Genomic DNA, 22,500 nt, shown 5'->3' on the forward strand with positions numbered 1-22,500 from the left:
CTAAGAGCGTGTGGGTGTGAGAGAGCGTGTGGGTGTGAGAGAGCGTGTGGGTGTGAGAGAGCGTGTGGGTGTGAGAGAGCGTGTGGGTGTGAGAGAGCGTGTGGGTGTGAGAGAGCGTGTGGGTGTGAGCGAGCGTGTGGGTGTGAGAGAGCGTGTGGGTGTGAGAGAGCGTGTGGGTGTGAGCGAGCGTGTGGGTGTGAGCGAGCGTGTGGGTGTGAGCGAGCGTGTGGGTGTGAGCGAGCGTGTGGGTGTGAGCGAGCGTGTGGGTGTGAGAGAGCGTGTGGGTGTGAGAGAGCGTGTGGGTGTGAGAGAGGGTGTGGGCGAGAGAGAGAGAGGGTGTGGGCGAGAGAGAGAGAGGGTGTGGGCGAGAGAGAGAGAGAGGGTGTGGGCGAGAGAGAGAGAGAGAGGGTGTGGGCGAGAGAGGGTGTGGGCGAGAGAGGGTGTGGGCGAGAGAGGGTGTGGGCGAGAGCGGGTGTGGGCGAGAGAGGGTGTGGGCGTGAGAGGGTGTGGGCGAGAGAGCGTGGGGGCGAGAGAGAGAGAGAGGGTGTGGGCGAGAGAGAGAGAGGGTGTGGGCGAGGAGAGGAGAGGGCAGAGAGAGAGAGGGTGTGGGCGTGGGTGTGGGGGAGAGAGAGGGTGTGGGCGTGGGTGTGGGGGAGAGAGAGGGTGTGGGCGTGGGTGTGGGGGAGAGAGAGAGGGTGTGGGTGAGAGGGTGTGGGTGTGGGGGGAGAGAGAGAGGGTGTGGGTGTGGGGGAGAGAGAGAGGGTGTGGGTGTGGGGGTGTGGGTGTGGGGGAGAGGGTGTGGGTGTGGGGGGTGGGGGGGGGGGTGAGGGTGTGGGGGAGAGGGTGTGGGTGTGGGGGAGAGAAAGAGGGTGTGGGTGTGGGGGAGAGAAAGAGGGTGTGGGTGTGGGGGAGAGAGAGGGGGTGTGGGTGGGTGTGGGGGAGAGAGAGAGAGAGGGTGGGGTGGGTGTGGGGAGAGGAGGGTGGGTGTGGGGGAGAGAGAGGGTGTGTGGGTGTGGGGGGAGAAAGAGGGTGTGGGTGTGGGGGAGAGAAAGAGGGTGTGGGTGTGGGGGAGAGAAAGAGGGTGTGGGGGAGAGAAAGAGGGTGTGGGTGTGGGGGAGAGAGAGAGGGTGTGGGGGTGGGGGAGAGAAAGAGGGAGTGGGTGAGTGTGAGAGGGAGTGTGTGTGGGTGAGAGAAAGAGGGTGTGGGTGTGGGGGAGAGAGAGAGGGTGTGGGTGTGGGGGAGAGAGAGAGGGTGTGGGTGTGGGGGAGAGAGAGAGGGTGTGGGTGTGGGGGAGAGAGAGGGTGTGGGTGTGGGGGAGAGAGAGAGGGTGTGGGTGTGTGTGTGTGTGTGAGAGAGTGAGTGAGTGAGTGAGTGGGTGTGTGTGTGTGTGTGTGGGTGTGTGTGAGAGTGAGTGGGTGTGTGTGAGAGTGAGTGGGTGTGTGTGTGTGAGAGAGAGAGAGAGAGAGAGAGAGAGAGAGAGTGTGTGTGTGTGTGAGAGAGAGAGAGAGAGAGTGGGTGTGTGTGTGAGAGAGAGTGTGTGTGTGTGTGTGTGAGAGAGAGAGAGAGAGAGAGAGAGAGAGAGAGAGAGTGTGTGTGTGTGTGTGTGTGTGTGTGTGTGTGTGTGTGTGAGAGAGAGAGAGAGAGTGTGAGTGGGTGGGTGTGTGAGAGAGAGTGAGTGGGTGTGTGTGTGTGAGAGAGAGTGAGTGGGTGTGTGTGTGTGTGTGTGGGAGTGAGAGAGGGTGTGTGTGTGTATGTGTGGGAGTGAGAGAGGGTGTGTGTGTGTATGTGTGGGAGTGAGAGAGGGTGTGTGTGTGTGTGTGTGTGTGTACATTAACCACATTAACTCGAGCAGGAGCTTCACATTCCACCTGTTTATTGAGTTAGCCCTAGTTAAGATAACATGACTGATGCATTGTGGACTTCAGGCTGAGGAATGTGAGGCGCTGCTCCTCTCCTGTTCACTCTTAAACAGAAACGTGTGCGGAATTTGGACAGAAAATCTTTTTTTATGAGCCTTTTAAAGCCCGTGTGTGAGCGAGCGTGCACTTTTTTTGTGAGTTTGCTAAAGCATTTATTTGTGCGTTATTTCAGGATTTTAGTTACTGTGGCTTTAAGAGTGATTTATGTAAATGACTCCTGATTCTCTGAAGTCTGCTTGTGGAACAATGAGTTCTGATTTCGAGATGAATGAAGGGATGTTTTTAGACACATTTAGTGACCTCTGTGCTGAGTGTGTGGTTGTAAATGGACTGGTGTGTTGCTGCCCCCTATAGGTGCGAGGATGAACGGTTATTCCCGTGTGGGCAGAGGGATGGAGCTCGGAGGCTACGACGTCTGTGACAGTCGCTCTTCCCTCATGAGCAGTGAGCTGGAGTCCAGCAGCTGCTTTGACTCGGACGACGACGGATCCACCAGCCGGTGAGAAACTCCACTTCCTGCTCCACGTGAAGCTTGGTCTGCTCACATCCTGATTCACTTTCTGCTTTACTGATTCACTCCCTGCTTTACTGATTCACTTTCTGCTTTACTGATTCACTTTCTGCTTTACTGATTCACTTCCTGCTTTACTGATTCACTTCCTGCTTTACTGATTCACTTTCTGCTTTACTGACTCACTTTCTGCTTCTCTTCCTGCTTTACTGATTCACTTTCTGCTTCTCTTCCTGATTTACTGATTCACATCTTTTACTTCCTACCTCAGTATGAAGCTGTGACTCTTGTCTTGATCCCTTAAAGGTCTGAGATTGAAATGAATATATTTGAAAAGCCCAAAGGGTTTCAGATCTTAGGTGTAATTCCGTAACTCGTCGTCCGGTTTAAGACGTAGACGGTTTTAGCACCCGAGAGCCTGTGGTCTTGTGTGGAGGTCAGTGTTAATGTTTACAGGAAGTGATGTCATGTTGGTTTTGTGTGACAGTTTCAGCAGCGTGACCGAGCAGAGCGGCTCTTCACGCATAATGAGGCGACACCGGCGGCGTAGAAGGAAACCCAAACCCCATCACATGGAGAGGGTGAGACAGAGCAGGAAATGATTCACCTGTATATAAGACAGGAAAGAAAGATGTAAATCGTCCCCTTCGTTTCTCTCTGTCTCTGTTTAGTCTTCGTCCTTCAGCAGCATCACAGACTCCACCATGTCCCTGAACATCATCACAGTCACGCTAAACATGGGTAAGTCTCATGCGGAAACCCCTCCCGCTTCTCCAAACAAGCCCCTCCCACTTCTCCAAACAAAGCCCACACAATGGACAGGAATTTGGAGTTTAATGTATTTTAAACAGCACAGAGATCAGAGTCGCTCTGCTCCACCCATTTCCTTAAGAGGTACTGTAGTTGACACCCCTGTGTAATTTCACAAAAGTTTGTGACTCTGTACGTTATTGTAGAAAAGTATAACTTTCTGGGCATCAGCATCGTGGGTCAAAGTAACGAGCGAGGCGACGGCGGCATCTACATCGGCTCCATCATGAAGGGTGGAGCCGTGGCGGCTGACGGACGGATCGAACCTGGTGACATGCTGCTGCAGGTGAGAAGGCGGAGCTTAGGCCTGCATGTGTGGTGTGGTGGTGGGCGGGACTTTAATCTTTAAATGTTGTCCCATTATGACTTGTTTTTGCAGGTGAATGATATAAACTTTGAGAACATGTGCAACGACGATGCGGTGCGGGTGCTGAGAGACATCGTGCATAAACCCGGGTGAGTGAGTGTGTGTGTGTGTGTGTTTATGCACATTGATTTGGTTGCTGAGATGTGAAACGTGTGTGTGTGTTTTACAGACCTGTCTCTCTGACAGTGGCCAAGTGCTGGGATCCAAACCCTAACAACTGCTTCACTCCCAGAAGTGAGTGTTTATATTCACACACACACACACACACTAGAACATTTCTCCACAATATACACACATCTACACACTTTCTTTTTCCTCCCCAGGTGAGCCCATTCGTCCGATCGACCCTGCAGCTTGGGTGTCTCACACAGCGGCCATGACAGGGATCTACCCTCCCTACGGCATGAGTCCCTCCATGAGCACAGTGACCTCCACCAGTTCCTCCATCTCCAGCTCCATCCCTGAGACTGAGAGTAAGAGATCACCAACAAACTGTTTACTGAGTAACAAGCAACAAATGTAACCGAAACAATGGAAGCAGCCATCAGGAAGTGGTCATTAAGTCATTGTTGCTATGGTTACGTCTCAGAAGTTTGTGCCCTTTCTTTGTAAATCCATGTAGTTTGTTGTTCTTACCATTGTTTAGTGGTGTGATGATGAAGATTATGATGATGATGGTGAGGTGTAATTAATCCTATACCCTAGCCCAAACTTATGACTGTTGCCATGGTTACAAATCCACACTTTATGATTAGAGCAGCTTTCACTTAGGACACATTTTTCTTGCTTTGACAGGATGGTGATCGCAATTCAGACTTTCAATCTTTATTAATTTTTATTTTTCATCTTCTTAGGGTTTGATGACTACCACCTGTCAGTCCATAGCGACATGGCAACCGTTGCCAAGGCGATGGCCTGCCCTGACTCTGGGTTGGAGGTTCGAGACAGGATGTGGCTGAAGATAACTATAGCCAATGCCTTCATAGGTACATTTAGTGTGTGTGCGTGTGCGTGCATCCTTTATTTTGGATCTCTGTTCTGATGTGTGTGTGTGTGTGTGTGTTTCAGGTTCAGACGTGGTCGACTGGCTCTTCCATCATGTTGAGGGTTTTACAGACAGAAGGGAAGCTCGGAAATTCGCCAGTAATCTTCTGAAGGCCGGCTTCATCCGCCACACCGTCAACAAGATCACCTTCTCAGAGCAGTGCTACTACATCTTCGGGGATTTATCCGGCAGTGAGTCCTTCAGAACGATTAGTTTTGTTTGTAGAGTCGCTCATGTGACTTCCTGTTCTGCTTCGTTTGCTCTGTGTGTGGACAGCATGATAGTAAATACGGGTGTGTGTGTGCTTGTAGACATGGCACACTTGTCCCTACAGGAAAATGACGGTTCGAGCGGAGCGTCTGATCAGGACACGCTCGCTCCTCTGCTTCACCCGGCCGAGGCTCCGTGGCCCAGTTTCCCGTATCAGTATCCGCCCTCGCTGCACGACGCACATCACCATCACTCTGAGCAGGGTGCAGGCAGTCATCACAGTGAGGGTAAGACTGTCACCATTACTGTTACGGTAGAGCAGGATGTAAAGAAATGAAAGGCACTGATTGGGATTAAAATGTTGCTTGTTATAAATCCTGATGGTGTTCTGTTCCGTCTCAGGAAGCAGCGCGTTGCCCTGCAGCTGGAGCAGGACAGAGGGAAAGACGACGGCGATGGGGATGAACGATGTGACCGACACCCCAGAATTTGACTTGCGTAGAGAGCGTGCGCCGAGCGAAGGCAGCATTCGCAGCTCCCGCTCTCACTCTCACTCGTACAGCGGTGTGTCTGGGCCACGTCACCTCGCCCACGTGCCCTCTGAACTCTCGGGCTCACGCCGCTCCTGCCTCACTGCCAACGGAGAGCTGTTCGTCGACATCATGTGACCGCGGCCGGACGCTGAACTACATTACGACCGCGTTTTCCTTTTATTTTATTATTATTTTTTAATAAGCTGCATTTTTTTAAAATAACTGTAGATTAAAAACCGTAACACATGAAAACTAGGATCGCTATTTAAATTCCGATTAGCATAAAAACAAATGGAACTAACAGTAGAATACAAGCTTTTTTTTTTTTTGTTACACTTTATAATAATTTTTTACTTTTACATCTAGGTAGCAGTCACACGTGCCGATAATCGCTCACACGACTCGCGTGATCTCACGTTTCGGATGTTTTTAAATACAGTCACTCTTTGCTTCTTATCAGAGTGCCGTTGTCTTTTGTGTGTCGAGTCAATTTCAAGCCATATGAGTGATAACATTTTGCAAAACAGAGTAGGTTTTTATACAAAAATAAAAAAAAACAACCCACAAAATCGTAAACGTGAATGATGGGAAAACTTCCTCTGTGAAAAGGAATAAAACAGATCTTTAAAGTCTATTGTTTTTTGTTTTGTTTTTTTAATTAGATTTAGAGATTTATATTTTTTTAAATAAAGAAACACAATTAACACAGTGTTTGAATTAGTGTGATAAATATCACCACACGCTTACTCGTGATTCGACCTGGTGGTAGCAGAAGGTTGTTGATTTTTATTTTCTTTCTTAAATTTTGTTTAAATTAAAAAAAAAAAGCCTAAACAGTGACGTTTCTTCTCCAGAGGGTTCATTTTTGCAAAGCCGGGAAGAGTTGTGAGTTGTTGGTTTTATTTATAATTATAGTTTTATTACGCCGGTGTGTCTGTGTATTCAGGACAGACGGAGCGATAGAGCCGTCGTTACGCTCTACCGAAGCTGCACGAGCGTCTCGGCCTTTTCCTCGTAGCCTGGCTAAGAAACGTAGGGTGCTTGTTTTCTTCACTATGTTCTCGGAGTGTGTTGACGAGCCGTTTCTGACAGAGATCTGGGGAATTAGCTACTACAACTAGCGTGGGTGAAAATTTTTTGGCAAGAACTAATAAATTTGTTTTAACAAAATTGTGTGCGCCTTTGATTCGCTTTCAAATCATCTGCTTTTTCTAAACACTGCTTGTAAAACACGTTGTCGGATCCATTGTCGGCACTGTTACGTTAGTTTTAATAGCAATACTTGTTTCTTGGAGTCTAATTATTTGACTCGACTCACGAATGAGTCGATTTGTCTCCCTAATGGCTCTTTAATTTTTTTTATTATTATTTTTTAAAAAATATTTCCTAAACCAGATATTTAGACTATTTATTGTTGTTGGTCTACTTGACAAAATAAAATTACTTTGAATCCGTTTTTTTTAATTACTTCATGAAATAATTGTAAGCTCTAATGTAACTTGTACACAACTTTGCACTTTTGTTGTTATTGCCGTTATTAAAAAAGAAGTCTCGAAATCTAGGGTTCATATAAAGGGTTCGTGAATCTGCTTTGCATTTATATTTAGAAATAAAGAAATAAAATGACTCGTATTTGAGGCGGCTCTCAAAGATCTGGTTTAAAGAGTCGATTCGTTCACTAACGACACCTCAGACGAATTTACTTCGTTTTAAAATGAACCTTTTATATTTAGCTTTAGAGTTAATAACCCCGTAAAACGCTCTATATATCAAACAGCAGCTGCGATTTGTGTTGTAAAAGTATCGTTTTTGTTTTTGTAAGTATAGCAGGATATAACAGCTGAGGTAGCATCGATTAGCATCGAATTTCATCAATTATCAGCTTGTTAGACGGTTACACGCTTAATTATGTCACACACTGAGGAATTATAAACAGAAAGCCACAAGGACAGAAGTTAAATACAGAAATTAAATGTTAAACTTGTGGGTGCTAACTTGCATTAGGTATTAGCCTAGTAGCTAAGTCCAAAACTAGAAAAACAATCATCTTATTAATAATAATAATAAATAGTGCAATTTGCGTGTATCCGTGACGTTTTGATTCATCTGTAGATTTTTTTTTTACTATTAATTGTGACGATTTAATGTTTTTCCTCAGTGCGCTTCCATCGTGCACCTCTCTGTGTGGCCACGAGGGGGCGGTGTTATATAATGATGTTATAGTCATCATTATATATGATGTTTAAATGTATTTTAACGATTTAAAGAAGAGCAGATGAGGCAATAAACAAATAATTATTAGATAAGATTGATTTTCCAGGAATGAATTGAAGGGAACAGACTCAAGGTACATGATTCACATAATCAAAATCTGAACATGAAAATGTTTATTGCAGGCTGGAGGTATTTTCTGTACATGCCATCACGGACGAGCACGATATAAACCTACAATAGAAACGCTGCAGGCTGGATGTGAACAGCTCGCTCGGGGAAACGTCTTTTCATCGAAAGAAATAAAAACAGGGACTGTGTTTATTCACGGTCATGCAGAAACCACTGGAACACTATTTCATAGGATACAGAGATAAATATCCGGTCAAGTGACGACATGTTATTACAGCGGAGATTACTGATGCAAAATCACAACACTACAGTATTCAGATGGGAGTAAAGGGGAAAAGAAAGATATCAACAACAATGCAACCGTGCCACTCATCCATGCAATCCGTCCCAAAATAAAATCAAATTACCTTGTGCTCTCCTGTTGACGAAATATCTGACGTTCAAGTGTGTGTTCTGAGTGTGCTAATAATTTATCATCATCTGTGAGGAGTTAAATATTCTTTGGTTAAAATGGCTATATTATTAGATTAACTGGATCAAAGGATATTTTGTGCACTGACCAGCTAAAATATTATTAGCCTTTCATGATTCCTTTTCCTTGTAAGGCAATTTAATTCTAAATCATTCATTCATTCATTTTCTACCGCTTATCCTTACTTCTCGGGTCACGTGGAGCCTGTGCCTATCTCAGGCGTCATCGGACATCGAGGCAGGATACACCCTGGACGGAGTGCCAACCCCTCACAGGGCACACACACACTCTCATTCACTCACACATACACACACACACACACACACACACACACACACACACACACACACACACACACACTATGGACAATTTTCCAGAGATGCCAATCAACCTACCATGCATGTCTTTGGACCGGGGGAGGAAACCGGAGTACCCGGAGGAAACCCCCGAGGCACGGGGAGAACATGCAAACTCCACACACACAAGGCGGAGGTGGGAATCGAACCCCCAACCCTGGAGGTGTGAGGCGAACGTGCTAACCACTAAGCCACTGTGCCCCCCCCCCCCCGCATTTTAAATCATATAAAACAATTTACAGATTGATTATCCTTCCAAAAACAGCTCATTAGACCATCTTGACACCAGAGTTAGCGTTTAAACAACACCGTGTGACACTACAACATAAAACTGGTGCTTTTGTTTCACTCACATTTGAAGTTTTGAGCAGGATGCATTCACACACAGACTGCATGTCAAGTACCAATCAAAGCGAATTTGTTGCAGTTGTTTGAGACTTTTGTTCTGTTGCAATTTAATTTCTACTAAAACTACTAAACATTGGCTGAGATGATTGTAGTAAAAGTCGTTCACTCCTTGCCCAGAAATACAGTTTCGGAAAAAATGTAAACGGACCTTTAGATATCACAGGTATCACCCAAGCACGGAGAACAAAAAACTAGTTTACTAGATAAACTAGATAAACACTTTGTGTATCACATCTAGTGTTTTTTTCGTTAGAGCTCGATCGCTTTCTTACTAGGATGCACTTCACTATGACACACTCAGGCCTGAGTTTGATTGCTCAACTGTGTTCTCACCAAAGATTTTATTCAAACTGTCTAAATACTGTATTTGTGGAAACACTCTTGTCTTAAAAGTGTTTTCAAAATCATTGTATTGCAACGTTGTAGGAAGGAAATTCCACCACTGTCTTGGGTTATTTATACTGGGCAACCTGATTCTGATTATGCATGGTTCTCTAATGTCTTGTCTTCGAAATCCCATGGGCAGACCTCAGGCATGCTGAGTTTACTAGCGGCTGATGCAGTTGTTTGAGATGTTGTGTGGATGTCTCCATCCTTTGTGGTGACACCTGGCATACGTTCTGTTTCCCAAGGGCATACTTCAGCATGTTTACTGTCAGTGATTCCAGCCTCTTTTGTCGAACTTCTCCTTCTACCAGATGCTATCACAGTAAACTGGCCGCTCTCTGATGTCTGGCTGACACGCCGTTTCTCAGAAGGTTTACTGGAAGAGCTTCGCCTCTCTCTGCTTTTGGATCTTTGGTTGTCATCATCTCTGTCCTTCCCCTTCCCTTTTGACGAGCAAGAACCTTTCCTTTTTGGATTCGAGTCCCTTCTCTTTGAATGATGTGTGGGGCTTGAGGTCTTGTCCTGGTTAGGAGATGGTGATTGGTCATAGTCCCATGGACAAATGTCCATCATAAGGGCTGGAGGCTGCAGAAGGCTTCCAGTGGATTTGGAGATGTCTGAGAGGATAATCTTGGGCTTTCCATCTGTTGGAGTGGCACTTTTCTTGCGGCTAGACCTGTCAAGGGTCTCGACTCCTTTGACAGATGAATCCTCAAATTCCCAAGGGCAGACCTCTGCTTTGGAGGCATACAGGTTAAGTGGTGTTTTGGGTCTCCTCCCATCATTTTTGTCGCTCCCTTCCTCTCGGTTACCGCCCTTATCTTTGGAGCGACGTCGATTTGATGGAGATGGAAAGACCATCCTTTGTTTATGATGAGACTTTCCGCTTTTAGAGATGCTCTCGTGAATCGTAGTAGTCTCATCTGGGGCGATGGAAACATGCTTTTGAGCTTTCCCCTCTGACAGACTGGGCAAATCTTCCATTTCCCAGGGGCAGACCTCGGAAAGGTCATAAAGGTCCTTGCTTCTCCCTGGCTCAGAGCAAATTGAAGGTTGACTTCCACTCACTTGTTGCTTCATGATGCCCATTTTGCTTGGGGTCTTGCTGTACTCTACTGATTGGCTGATGATCATCTTTGGGAAGCATTCAGGAGATTCTTCAACTTCTGAAAGCATCCTTGTTTCTTTAGCCTTGAGGCCTTTCTTACTTGCATCCTCAACACTATGGGTCTTCCCTCCAAGCCCCAGGGTTCTCTCTCTGGCACTGGCTATGACGCTCAGAGACTTCTGTATCATCGAGGAACGTAGATGCATAGGCTTCTTGTCTGCTGCAAGATTTTGTGCACTGATGGACTTGCACACAAGTGGCACAGACTCTGTCGATTCTGCAGGTTTGACCTTTTGTGCCTCTGGATTTTTCTTTGCAGACCTTCTCCCCATTAAGGTGTCCAGCAGAGATAGCTCAGTTGTAGAGTTGTCCATTTTATCAGCTGGAACACCATTTGCATTCCCAGTCTGGTCATGTGTATGGTCATAGCTATGGGACCGTTTCAAGGAGAACACTTTACTCTTTAGAGAGTCCTCTCTGGATTTTCCACCATGGGAAGATTCAAATGGGTTTCTACGTAGGGTACTGCGATTGCTGCCATGTTCACTTCCATCCCTGTCTTCCCGACTGTACTGTCGGCTCACCGTTTCAGGTATTTCTGTGATGCGACGCATAAGCGAACGTCCGATGCCTTTTTTGGAGTTGCGTTTTTTCTGGAGATGAGGGTTATTCGCCATCATCTTTTTTTGCTTATAGACCTCTAGTTGGCCATAGAGCTTCTTTAGCTCCTCCTAGCAGAAAATAAACCAGGAAGTTAATAACTCATTACAGAGCAATATCACGTCAGGTTTAATCCCCGCTTTAACATTTCTTTCTGTTTGAGTGCTAAGGCTTGCATTAAACCAAACAAAGCCATTCGACTTTTTATTTTTACCCTTGAAAATATCACTCTGTTAAAAACAAGTTGATACAAAACAAATTAATGCTCATGCTTTGAGTAAGTCTGAGATTAGATTGACAATGGTATTGAGAAGCACATATATACCGACTATCCTATTGGCTATCAAACTGATTTAAACATCTGTTTCAAAACATGGTGTCTGTAGCTTTAAGAACCATGACACATTACACTCAGTATCTCAAACCTAACATGGAGTGCTGCCAGAGCAGAATGTTCAGCTAATGGCTGTTTTTTTAATTACCTTGTTTTACAACAAGTGCCCCAGGTATTAGAAGAATTTGGATCCATTGCTTGCTTTTAAATATTAGTTATACCCCACCCTACCAAACCCTACCACCCTACTAAACCCTGCCACTCTACCAAACCCTGCCACTCTACCAAACTCTACCAAACCCTACCACCCTACCACCTTGCACCAATTTTAACTATTTTCAGCATTATGATCTAGTTTCTTTTAAATACAGCTTTGAAAATAGTAAGCTTACCCTTATGTCTTCAGGGTCCAAACTGTGCTCACTCCAGGCTGAAGTTATGCTGCTGTTTAAGTAGGAGCCGGATCGGCCCATATCCAGCTCGTCCTCGTAGGCTTCAGTGGCGATGTCGTCCTGCCTGTGAGTACCGGTGAACACAAACTGCAGCAAAATAAGCAAGGTTTAGTTTGAACATTATAACATATAAATTGCATAGAAATATTAGTGAGAGAAAAGTGTAATGTGTAAAAAAGGAAACACCTTTGGGACGAGCAGCAATCCCAGAGTCACTGTCACCGTCAAATGTGTATGAACAAAACATAACATCAACATCCAGTCAGGGTGGAGTCCAGGAGCCAGGGTGAACCTTTGGAGAAGACCAATGGATTGGAGAAGTTAGCTGTATGTGTCATTTTACTCCTAATACTTTGGTGCAATTGGCCAAGACAAAATTAGGAAAAAATCCAAAAGATGTTTGAGGCGTCACACACAACACCATCAGCACCATCAGTTTCAGAATCTGCTTAGATATGCACGAGAGTAATATTTTGTCCACAGAGCTTGTGTTGCCTACCATTTAATCCCTTCCATAATATGAAACCACTAAATAAAATATGCTATTTATGAACAATCAATTAAAGAAGACCACAAAGGAGCAGTAAATGATGGCTCTTTAAGGAATCTGTCTCAGCAGGGATCGGAATACTGGCCACGGTGCTATGCTATGGAGGAGGCTGCAAGTCTGCCATGGACCTGAATAATGAGATTCTGCCTCATTAGTGCATTAGTCATTCAGAGCCTGTTTTTAAGTTGAAAGCTGAAGAACACTAAGCTTATCACTGAGCACCAGCAGGGCTTGCAGTTACGCTGTGAATGCTGCCAAAAAAACAATTCACACCACAAGAAGCAATTGTTCTTGGTCCACATGTCTTTGTGGTAACCTATTTGTCTGCCCCTAGTAAGGAAAGGCTGCTTATTACACCAGAGAGTCTGTAGACGGAGTAGTGTGTATCTTTTTTGATTGTCTCTTGACAGCTTGAGCTGAACAGACACTACTTTCTATCAAAACTGGACGATTCAGATTTACAGCGAGACCCCAGGTTTATTTTAAGCCTTGGCAGATTGATGCACAAGCTGTCTGGAGGAGACATAATTCAACCTGCTCATCTGTGCTTGCACTTGTGATTTAGCCGATTGAAGTTCCCTTCATCTTCCTCGGATCGAGAAGCGGCAAACTTCTGCTGATGTAAGACTAAAGTGGTGCTTTGTGAGCAGTTGCCTACTAACACACTGTTCTCATTTGATTTTGGTTATTAAGGCCCTTGTTGTTGTCATTACTCCTTTTTGATGGGAGCTACTGAATAATCAAAGGCTATTAATAATCTAGTGTATGCAGAACTAATTCTGGGCTTGAAAGGAAAAACAAACAACATGATTTTCTCATAGAAGCCACATTTTTTTTGGGATTGTGGATTTTTTTAAAATTACGTTGGGTTGAAAAAAGCTACATCATCTTACCAACAAACCCATCAAACATATATCCTAGGGCTATGGAGAGATATAGTGTTATCTTAAACTCATCCCAAGCTAAGCAGAACTTATTCTGATGCTTTCATTTATGACTAAGTTAAGGTTCATAGTCTTGAGTGAACCTCTAACAGGCTGCGCACACAAACCCACCTGATGATGTGAAATATGGCCGAGACGAGGAGTTCGTTATAGATGGCGACTGCCATGTAGCGTGGCTCATGAAAGGCGGAGGGGACGGTGCGAACAGCGTAGCACAGGTAGACTCCCCACAGCAGAAAGAGAAGCTCGGCTACAGAGAGGCACAATACAGGACTCGGAATGTTCACACATTTGGAGAACAGTTTCCCAACCAGCCACATAATACCCTTGTGATAACAGTTATTTTTACTACATAGAAAAATGTAAAAGTTTGCTGGACTTCAGCAGTGAAAAGTCGCTCATGTGTATCTATTGGTATTGTTGGCGCTTGTGGGTGTGGCCTATCATGTGTGTGTTTTTTTAATGCTAATAGCCTACAGCCCATGACGTACTTTTAATAAAAATGTACTTCAAATATATTTAAAAACAAAAATGAAATGATGCACTGATCTGTGTGAACATCGATTGTTTGATTTACATGCTTCCTGTTAGCATCAACACACATGCTAACCGTATTATCTACCTACACTTCTCCTTTCTGAGCTTTAACGGGAGATACGAACTAGGAAGTTGCAGTAAATTTATAACTGAATTGGACAAATACTAACATAGCCACACCAGTAGAACTTACCAACAGCCATCATGTAATCCCAGCGGTCGAGCTTGCACATGCTGAACTGAAGACCCTCGAGTGTCACACCCTCTTCGACAAGCCCGTGATGGGCATCGTGGCTCTGACACACGACCGAGGTCCAGGCCACCAGGAACCAAAGCACAACAAGCAAAATGGCACCCAGCAAACGCAGGACACGGCAGCTGGTCATGTAGGGAATCCGCTGGGCCGTACGGGACAAGAAAACCTTCAACACCCTGGGCACAAGGAAAATGGTGAACTACAGTGAAAACAGTCTGATTTGGCACAAGTTTGAGTTTTCATAACAAAAGGTTGATGCTAGATTGTATTTAGAAAAAAAAGTTGGTCAGCTGTTAAGCATAGTGTTGTGATGATATGCTAGTTAAACTAAACCCTAGCAAAACATTATCATTCTAGTAAAATTTTGCTTGGTTACCAAAAATGCAGTTAAAGATATTAAGACCCTACGTTTAGCATACACGCCCATTGTGTACACCGTTTGTTCACCTCTCACCTTCCACCGGTTCATGGGGAGAACTCTGAACTTTACGTACCGGAAGAGCTTGAGGATCACTGTTCCGTACACCGTTGCGAAACCCAGCAGGCGAGCCCACCTCAGCAGAATGCAGTGCAGCACGTTCGGTCGAAAGTAAAGTATCATCACCTGAGGAAAAAAGATGAAAATAATATGGAATGTTCAGCGTCCTGCTGTTTACCTGAAGAAGAAGAAATTCACTCATACCGCTTATCCAAACTACCTCAGGTCACGGGGAGCCTGTGCCTATCTCAGGCGTCTTTGGGCATCAAGGCAGGATACACCCTGGACGGAGTGCCAACCCATCGCAGGGCACACACACACTCTCATTCACTCACACACTACAGACAATTTTCCAGAGATGCCAATCAACCTACCATGCATGTCTTTGGACCGGGGGAGGAAACCGGAGTACCCGGAGGAAACCCCCGAGGCACGGGGAGAACATGCAAACTCCACACACACAAGGCGGAGGTGGGAATCGAACCCCCAAACCTGGAGGTGTGAGGCGAACGTGCTAACCACTAAGCCACCGTGACCCCGTATTTTGTGTTGCATCCAGTATTTTATTTCTAACTTAAACGTTTAATTGGCCAGTTGTAGAAAAATGTCTATAGCGTAACGTATTCTGGTGAGAGACAAATCTGTGAAGCAGAAACATCTGTCTGATCCACGTCCCGCTGTCTGGATGTGTAGCCTGCAGGACGCCGCATTCAGAGGAAATCACACGGCGAGTCCTGACTTAAACAAAAAGACAACGGTTAGAGAAAACGCATCCGAATCGCTAATGATAATGACGAGAGAAACTCATCTCATTCTCATCAGAGCTACACGCTGAAGTTACGCTACACCCACATTTTCATCCTGGGTCTTTAATTAGGTTTTTTTCTTTTCCCAGGAAGGCTGATTTCATACAATAACGTACAAAACAATCACAAAAAGGATCAACAAAACAGCTAGTTGTACCGAAGAATATACAAGCTAGACAAACCAAACGGTAAACAGGGGAAGTCGTGAACTAATGGTTAGAGAGTCTGACTCCTAACCCTAAGGTTGTGGGTTCGAGTCTCGGGCCGACAATACCACGACTCAGGTGCCCTTGAGCAAGGCACCGAACCCCCCCCCCCCCAACTGGTCCACAGCATAAATGGCTGCCCGCTAAGTTTTTACTTGTGCAGCGAATCCAGTTTGTCTTTGTGCTTTGCTGAGGTTGCTGCCTCCTGAGAAACCGTCTAAAAACTTTGCATCGTCAGATCAGAGGAAAGGAAGTGGCCTTTTCCCCCTCGTGTGGTTAATTATTAAGAGGATTTATTTTTAAACACACTACGTTAAAGCTTGATGGATGGGTAAAAAATGTATGCGGAAAAAACACGGCAGCGTACAGGAGGGAATCTCACACACACACACACACACACACACACACACACACATACACACAGTCGAATGTATTTTAGATTATGTGCATATACTAGTATCTCTGAGTCTTGACCTAGAAGCATCCTGACTATACACAGACTGGCCATTTTATTGGGAATACCAAGTTAATGTTCAACATGCTAGATGCTACGCTAGTCTTCATGTAGATCGTCATTTAGAGCTCTGACACGATACGTAAGTGTCATCGGGACGGGAGGAAACGTGAGGCGTTTCTAAACATATCCTGGATCAAAATGGGTGGAGCCTTCATTAAAGTCGATCAGCCAATCACAGACTAGTTCTTAAGCTAACCTAGCTATTACATCTGGTTAAAGTGAGCTCAGTGAAGAATTTGCTAATCTATATCTATATATAATATTTAAATAAAGCTAGTATGTTAGTGGTGATGTTTGTGATCAAATCAAACTTGAATCCTGAGGGTTTTTTTTTTGCCCAGAGACACGTGTGAATCATGAAACTCGGGACATGTGAATGTTTCGTGCAGGACTGTTCTGTCTTTCTTTGTGTCTGTGCTGGAAGAGGACAGATGGAGAGGGTTAAAGCTTCTCCATGGAGAGAGAGAGAGAGAGAGAGAGAGAGAGAGAGAGAGAAAGAGAGGAGGAACAGAAAACTGTGGTGCATTTTAACGACTGAGGAGAAAAAAAATGAATGCTGTTACATAACATGCGAGAAAAAGAGGCTTGTAAAAATCTGAAAGTCTATATTTCCACAATGCACAGAGAAAGACAGAGAGATCATATTAGAGTTTGTATTTTGGTAACAGATATTTAAATAGAACCGTAGTTCCTGAGACATGGTCACAATGAAGGTGATGTAGCCATCTGTTCATTTTCTGATGCCGTAAACCACCAACGATACGACTGAATTATTCCAGCTTTCGATCAGATATTAATCTGGTTAACGTCTGAGAAACAACGGCGCCGATGTATCGTCATGATTAGTCGAGCTGCATTGGATCGAGAAGCTCCGAGATGTTTGGACTTACAGGAAGGTAGAGGAGCGTGGAACCTGACAGGATCGCCTCCAGGAGAAGAAATCCAGATGATTTGATTCTCTGAAGAAAAACAGAAAGGGAGAGAAATTCACAGCCTCACGGACAGTCAGTGTCACATGTTCAGTGCTTATGAGTGCGTTATAAAGTGTCTTTAATAGGAAATATGTTGTGCTCAATCTAGGGTATGTAGAATTTCTTCAGGTGATCGTCTACCTTGTTGCGGCGGAAGCGGTACACCACGGTCATGCAGACGCAGTCAAGCAGCACGCACAGGCTCTGGAAGGAGATGACGGCGAGACGGAGGACGCCGTCTTCCTGAGCCAGACACGGCGTATCGTCCCGACAGAAGACGCAGCCGTCCTGACAGGGCAGACAGCGAGCCGACACGTCTGTGGGTTCTGCCCCGGCATAACCATCCCCCTGCGCTTCTGACACACCACAGACACTTTTAGTTATCTCTCATTACAACAAGAGACATAAAGCAGGTCGACATGTCGTTGTGTGATTCATAGCGTGGCCACAACTCCAGTAGCTACACTGAACTTCTAAAGCCAGCCAATTAAACACAAGCTCCAATCAGGGGGACTTAGTGCTCGCTGAATCATCAGATTAGTTCATCAAAGCTAGCTAACTGTATTAGCACGGATAGCAAACCCTGGGACACGTCCAAGGAATCGTTTGACGCATCCCAAATCACACACCGCATTCCCTATTCACTACATTTCCACCTTTACTCTGAGTTATGTCCAGATGAAGCTGTAATTTCTCTTTGATGTCGATCCCTCATCGCTTTTACTGCACAGTTATCATTTCATTAACTAACAGCACAGACTCGTGTCATTAGTGACTCATCACCTATTTTTAGGGGTGTGTGTGTGTGTGTGTGTGTGTGTGTGTGTGTGGTGAGTGAGTGAGAGGATGAGAAAAGTGAGCAGGATGTTGCCCATAGCAACTAGAATTCACCGTGTGGCTGTGTTGGTGTTTTTTTTTTTTTCAAAAAGCAGATTAAAAAAAATGTCTTTTTTGTTCATAGCAGAAGAAAAATACACGTTTTAAAAAAAAACAAAAAAAAAACGTCTTTATTGGTCCACATACACACACACACACACACATACACACATATATATACATACACACACACACACATATACACACATACACACACACAAACACACACCCCCATTCAACCACACACACACACACACAAAACCGCCCCACCACCAATACCCCCCCCACCCCGTTCACCCCCCCACACCCACCCACCGACCCATCCCCACACACACACACACACTCCTGTTCAGTATAGTATTATATATCACCTCCCTGTACACACAGCGACACACGCTATAGACTTTTTATTCTGTGCACATGAGATATGACGACATGACGACATGTGGGACAGCAGGATAAAGTGTGCTGTAAAGTGAACAGAGTGTGGATCAGGACATGATACTGACTGGAGAAGCCGTTGAGTGCCACTCGGCTGTGTTGGTAAAACCCCCTCCTGCACTGGCACTTGTACTTGTCCAACACGAAGCCATGGCCTGGAATCGCTTTACACTGAGAGAGAGAGAGAGAGAGAGAGAGAGAGAGAGAGAGAGAGAGAGAGAGAGGATGATATACTCTGATCCAGCCTCATATCATTAATCTTACAGGAAATTAAGATGTGAGAAAAACATCACATTCCTTCACCTCTGACTGTTAAAAAGCACCGACACACAAACCTTTATTGCTCTGGTCTTTCACCGGCCCGGTGAAAGAACCGTTGCTATAGAAACGATAGCATATTAAGGCGATTTGATCTGAAAATTAATCGACACCTTCTAACCAATCAGATTCCAGCATTGCACCCGGACACCGAGAGCATGTTGGATCGTTTCTCCTCCAGGTTAAAAAAACGCCTCTTTGTCGTTTTCACATGAGCAAAATGTCTCTCTCCACTCTCTCTCTCTCTCTCTCTCTCTCTCTCTCTCTCTCTCTCATGAATTAACAGCAGAATTTATTGGTTTTCAGGAAGAGTTTTAACCTCACAGCTCCAGATGGAAGGTGGGAATAATAAGCAGCAGCTCGTGTTCGAGTGCTGAGGCTGGGGGGATTGTAAACGGTAGGTTTCTCTCTCTCTCACACACACACACACACACACACACACACACACACACACACACACACACACACACACACACACACACACACACACACACACACACACACACACACACCTGTCTTCCCACCCAGTGAGATCCCTCAGCAGCACACGAAGGCCACTCGAGTGGATTTTAATTAACACAGGGCCAAGGCTCTGATTAGGACTGAATGATTATTTGCACGCTGACACTCGCTGACACTCCTCCCTGCGGCCATGTTGGATGGTTTATCTCCTTCTCAAAACCTCTTTTATAAGCCTCCAGTTATCATCACTGCACATAGATATTTATTAAATATGATTATTGCAGATTGGGCTGATTGTCACTGACTAATATCTTAGCTTTACTGTAAAGCTGCACACTGAGGGTGCCATTAGTTTCATGCACCTGCGATATTGAAACAATGAGGCTGAGCGGTTACTGATTATATCGAGAGAGAGGGAGAGAGAGAGGGAGAGGGAGAGAGAGAGAGAGAGAGAGAGAGAGAGAGAGAGGGAAGAGAGGGAAGAGAGGGGGAGAGACAGAAAGAGAGATATAGGGAGGGGGGGAGAGAGAGAAGTAAACTGCAGCAAACTGATTAAACAGCTGTGACACTCTAGTGTCAGGAATATATGAGCTAACAGATGGAAAGACAGAAATAATATATATACAGACAGACAGACAGACAGACAGTTTGGAAAGAAAGACAGGACAGAAGTGAACAGATGCACAGAAATGAGAAGTGCTATTTCACTTAAAAACCAATTAATATTTCAGTATTTATAGCAAATTTCAACCTGAGAGAAAGACAGAGAAAGATGGATAGAGTGGAAAGAAAGATGTGATAGACAAATGGGACAGACAGACAGACAGACAGGACAAATGGACAAGACAGACAGACAGTATAGAGGGACAGATCTTTTGCCCCATTTAAAAAGAAAAGACTTGTGTTTAGGAAAACTGGAAAGAAACTACAGTATTATAACTAATTGTTAAGTATTTATTAGTAAATATTAAAAACTTATTATGAGTCCAAAAATCTGTGTGAATGTTTTAGCCTGAATTTAATAAAGAGAAAAAAAGAGCAACAACAAAACAAGACAATAACAATCAGAAGGAGAATCACACAAGGTCTAGTGACTGAGACGTCATAGTGAGGAGCAAAGGAGGACAGAGATAGAGGGAGGGAGGGATAGAGGGAGGGAGACAGACAGAGGGACAGAAATAGATGGACAGGGATAGTGGGATGGAGACAGAGGGAGGGAGACAGAGGAACAAATATAGAGGGATGTAGATAGATGGACAGGGATAGAGAGATGGAGACAGAGTTAGAGGAACAAAAATAGAGGGATGGAGACAGATGGACAGGGATAGACGGAGGAAGACAAAGGAACTGGAATAGAGGGACAGAGATAAAGGGATGGAGACCGAGAACATGATACAGAGATAGGGGGAGGGAGACAGAGGAACAGAAATAGAGGGAGGGAGACAGAGTGACAGGGATAGAGGGACAGAGATAGAGGGATGGAGACAGATGGACAGGGATAGACGGAGGAAGACAAAGGAACTGAATAGAGGGACAGAAATAAAGGGATGGAGACAAAGAACAAGAGACAGAGATAGGGGGAGGGAGACAGAGGGACAGAAATAGAGGGAGGGAGACAGAGAGACAGGGATAGAGGGACAGAGATAGAGGGATGGAGACAGAGAACATGAGACAGAGATAGAGGGAGGGTGACAGAGAGACAGAAATAGAGGGAGGGAAACAGAGGGACAGAAACAGAGGGAGAGAGACTGACAGGACACAGGACAGGTGAACACGTAATAAACACCTACTAGTGATGAGGGTGAGAGACAGGGACTAAACTAAACACTGTGTTTGTAACAGAGTTTGTCGACATTTTAAGTGCAATAAAAACTAAACCTAACAGCTACATGAATGACATCTGATTATTATGGCAGATTAAAGCTAAAATGTGAACACACACTGAATCAGCTCCCGGTCCTCTTCACACTCGCTTAATGAACCATGGCAGCTCTTTGTGTTCCCTCATGCCAACCTCTTACTGACTGACGACTTAAACGAGAGATCCAGAAATAATGCGATCTCTCGGCAGCACGCAAGCAGCGTGGAGGCTAATTAGCGCCGTCAGAGACATGTTCGGGCAGAAAAGAATGAATTTCAACTCATCTGAAATCCAAATAAACCTAATGAGCTCCTGAACAGCCTGGAGGAAGATCTGCTTCTGTTTGAGCTGTGTACTGTGATTCATTCACACACACACACACACACACACACACACACACACACACACACACACACACACACACAGTTAGGAGAATTAAGAGACTGGATAGAGCGCTCATTTGCATATTTGCATACTGATTAACATACTCAAATTGCTTCTCCCTCTGTGTCCGTCACAGGAGCGCTCCGGCTGATCAGGACTCAAACTTCGCTCAGTTGCTACGGCAACAATATATAACATCATTTGTAGGTCATTATGCTTATAACTGCTATACAATATCAAGCTTTAATGTTGGGTTAGTATTCATGGAAGGAGTCTCCAGTGTCAGAGTTTCATATGAAGAACTTTTCTGACGTCTGCTGAATTAATTCGCGAACTGCTGCTAAAATGTCTGATTTTACTGTCCACTAGGTGGCGCTCTAATCTTTCGTCCAATTTTTCCTAGTCTGCTTTGCACTACTGAGTATTTTCCATTGTTCTAGTTTACAGAATTAACCGATGACTGATTGGTGAACTCACCTCCATGCTGGTCAGATTGCAGCGGTGAGTCCCGGAGAACCAGCCAGAGCTGGAGCACTGATCAATGTCCACATCTTGCAGACTGACGTCAACCCTTACCACACCCCTAGATACACACACACACACACACACACACACACACACACACACACACACACACACACACACACACACACAGTGCAATAATGAAGATAACTTTAAAGTAAAACACTTTATTTAAACACATCTGAACTGAACTGAAGCGACTGAAGGGTTTATGGAGTTCTTCTCTTTCACATACGGTACGTGTGAATACGCCTCATGTGCTGCTCCTGTTGTCTGGAAGAGAAAGCCTTTCTGATTCTTTCCCTACTTCCCCTGAAAACAGCTTTATTTTTATCCGCCACACTGCTTGAAGGGGTGAGATGTGTAGGAGGTGTGGAGAACGAGCAGAGAACACAGAGAACCTAATAACTGCAGTGGAGGAGAGTGAGCATGTCCCTCATCCTCGAGTGCTGCTGG

General features: G+C 44.9%; 2 protein-coding genes across 3 annotated transcripts in view; one reads left to right on the top strand and one right to left on the bottom strand.

Annotated features, from left to right (window-relative positions):
* The window catches only part of dvl3a (dishevelled segment polarity protein 3a), a 12,021-nt gene extending 5,915 nt beyond the window's left edge, over nt 1-6,106 (top strand). Inside the window, exons 5-15 of the mRNA XM_027153695.2 lie at nt 2,274-2,418; nt 2,918-3,011; nt 3,102-3,171; nt 3,387-3,526; nt 3,620-3,696; nt 3,777-3,841; nt 3,931-4,080; nt 4,462-4,593; nt 4,676-4,843; nt 4,964-5,149; nt 5,265-6,106. Of these exons, the coding sequence (XP_027009496.1) occupies nt 2,274-2,418; nt 2,918-3,011; nt 3,102-3,171; nt 3,387-3,526; nt 3,620-3,696; nt 3,777-3,841; nt 3,931-4,080; nt 4,462-4,593; nt 4,676-4,843; nt 4,964-5,149; nt 5,265-5,530 (1,493 nt within the window). The 3' untranslated portion in view covers nt 5,531-6,106. The remainder of the gene's footprint in view (nt 1-2,273; nt 2,419-2,917; nt 3,012-3,101; nt 3,172-3,386; nt 3,527-3,619; nt 3,697-3,776; nt 3,842-3,930; nt 4,081-4,461; nt 4,594-4,675; nt 4,844-4,963; nt 5,150-5,264) is intronic.
* A 1,661-nt stretch (nt 6,107-7,767) lies between these two features.
* The window catches only part of gpr158b (G protein-coupled receptor 158b), a 24,196-nt gene continuing 9,463 nt past the window's right edge, over nt 7,768-22,500 (bottom strand). The window contains exons 3-12 of one of the 2 annotated variants that reach the window (XM_047812855.1): nt 22,000-22,105; nt 18,566-18,668; nt 17,322-17,533; nt 17,100-17,168; nt 14,697-14,806; nt 14,140-14,378; nt 13,521-13,659; nt 12,102-12,207; nt 11,856-12,002; nt 7,768-11,200 (exon numbers count right to left, since the gene is read on the bottom strand). In XM_047812855.1, coding sequence (XP_047668811.1) covers nt 9,455-11,200; nt 11,856-12,002; nt 12,102-12,207; nt 13,521-13,659; nt 14,140-14,378; nt 14,697-14,806; nt 17,100-17,168; nt 17,322-17,533; nt 18,566-18,668; nt 22,000-22,105 — 2,977 coding nt within the window. In that variant the 3' untranslated portion in view covers nt 7,768-9,454. Of the gene's footprint in view, nt 11,201-11,855; nt 12,003-12,101; nt 12,208-13,520; nt 13,660-14,139; nt 14,379-14,696; nt 14,807-17,099; nt 17,169-17,321; nt 17,537-18,565; nt 18,669-21,999; nt 22,106-22,500 lie in introns of both variants that reach the window. The other variant, XM_047812853.1, reaches the window with a different exon arrangement.

The sequence above is a fragment of the Tachysurus fulvidraco genome, chromosome 1, assembly GCF_022655615.1.
Source record: "Tachysurus fulvidraco isolate hzauxx_2018 chromosome 1, HZAU_PFXX_2.0, whole genome shotgun sequence".
Lineage (NCBI taxonomy): Eukaryota > Metazoa > Chordata > Actinopteri > Siluriformes > Bagridae > Tachysurus > Tachysurus fulvidraco.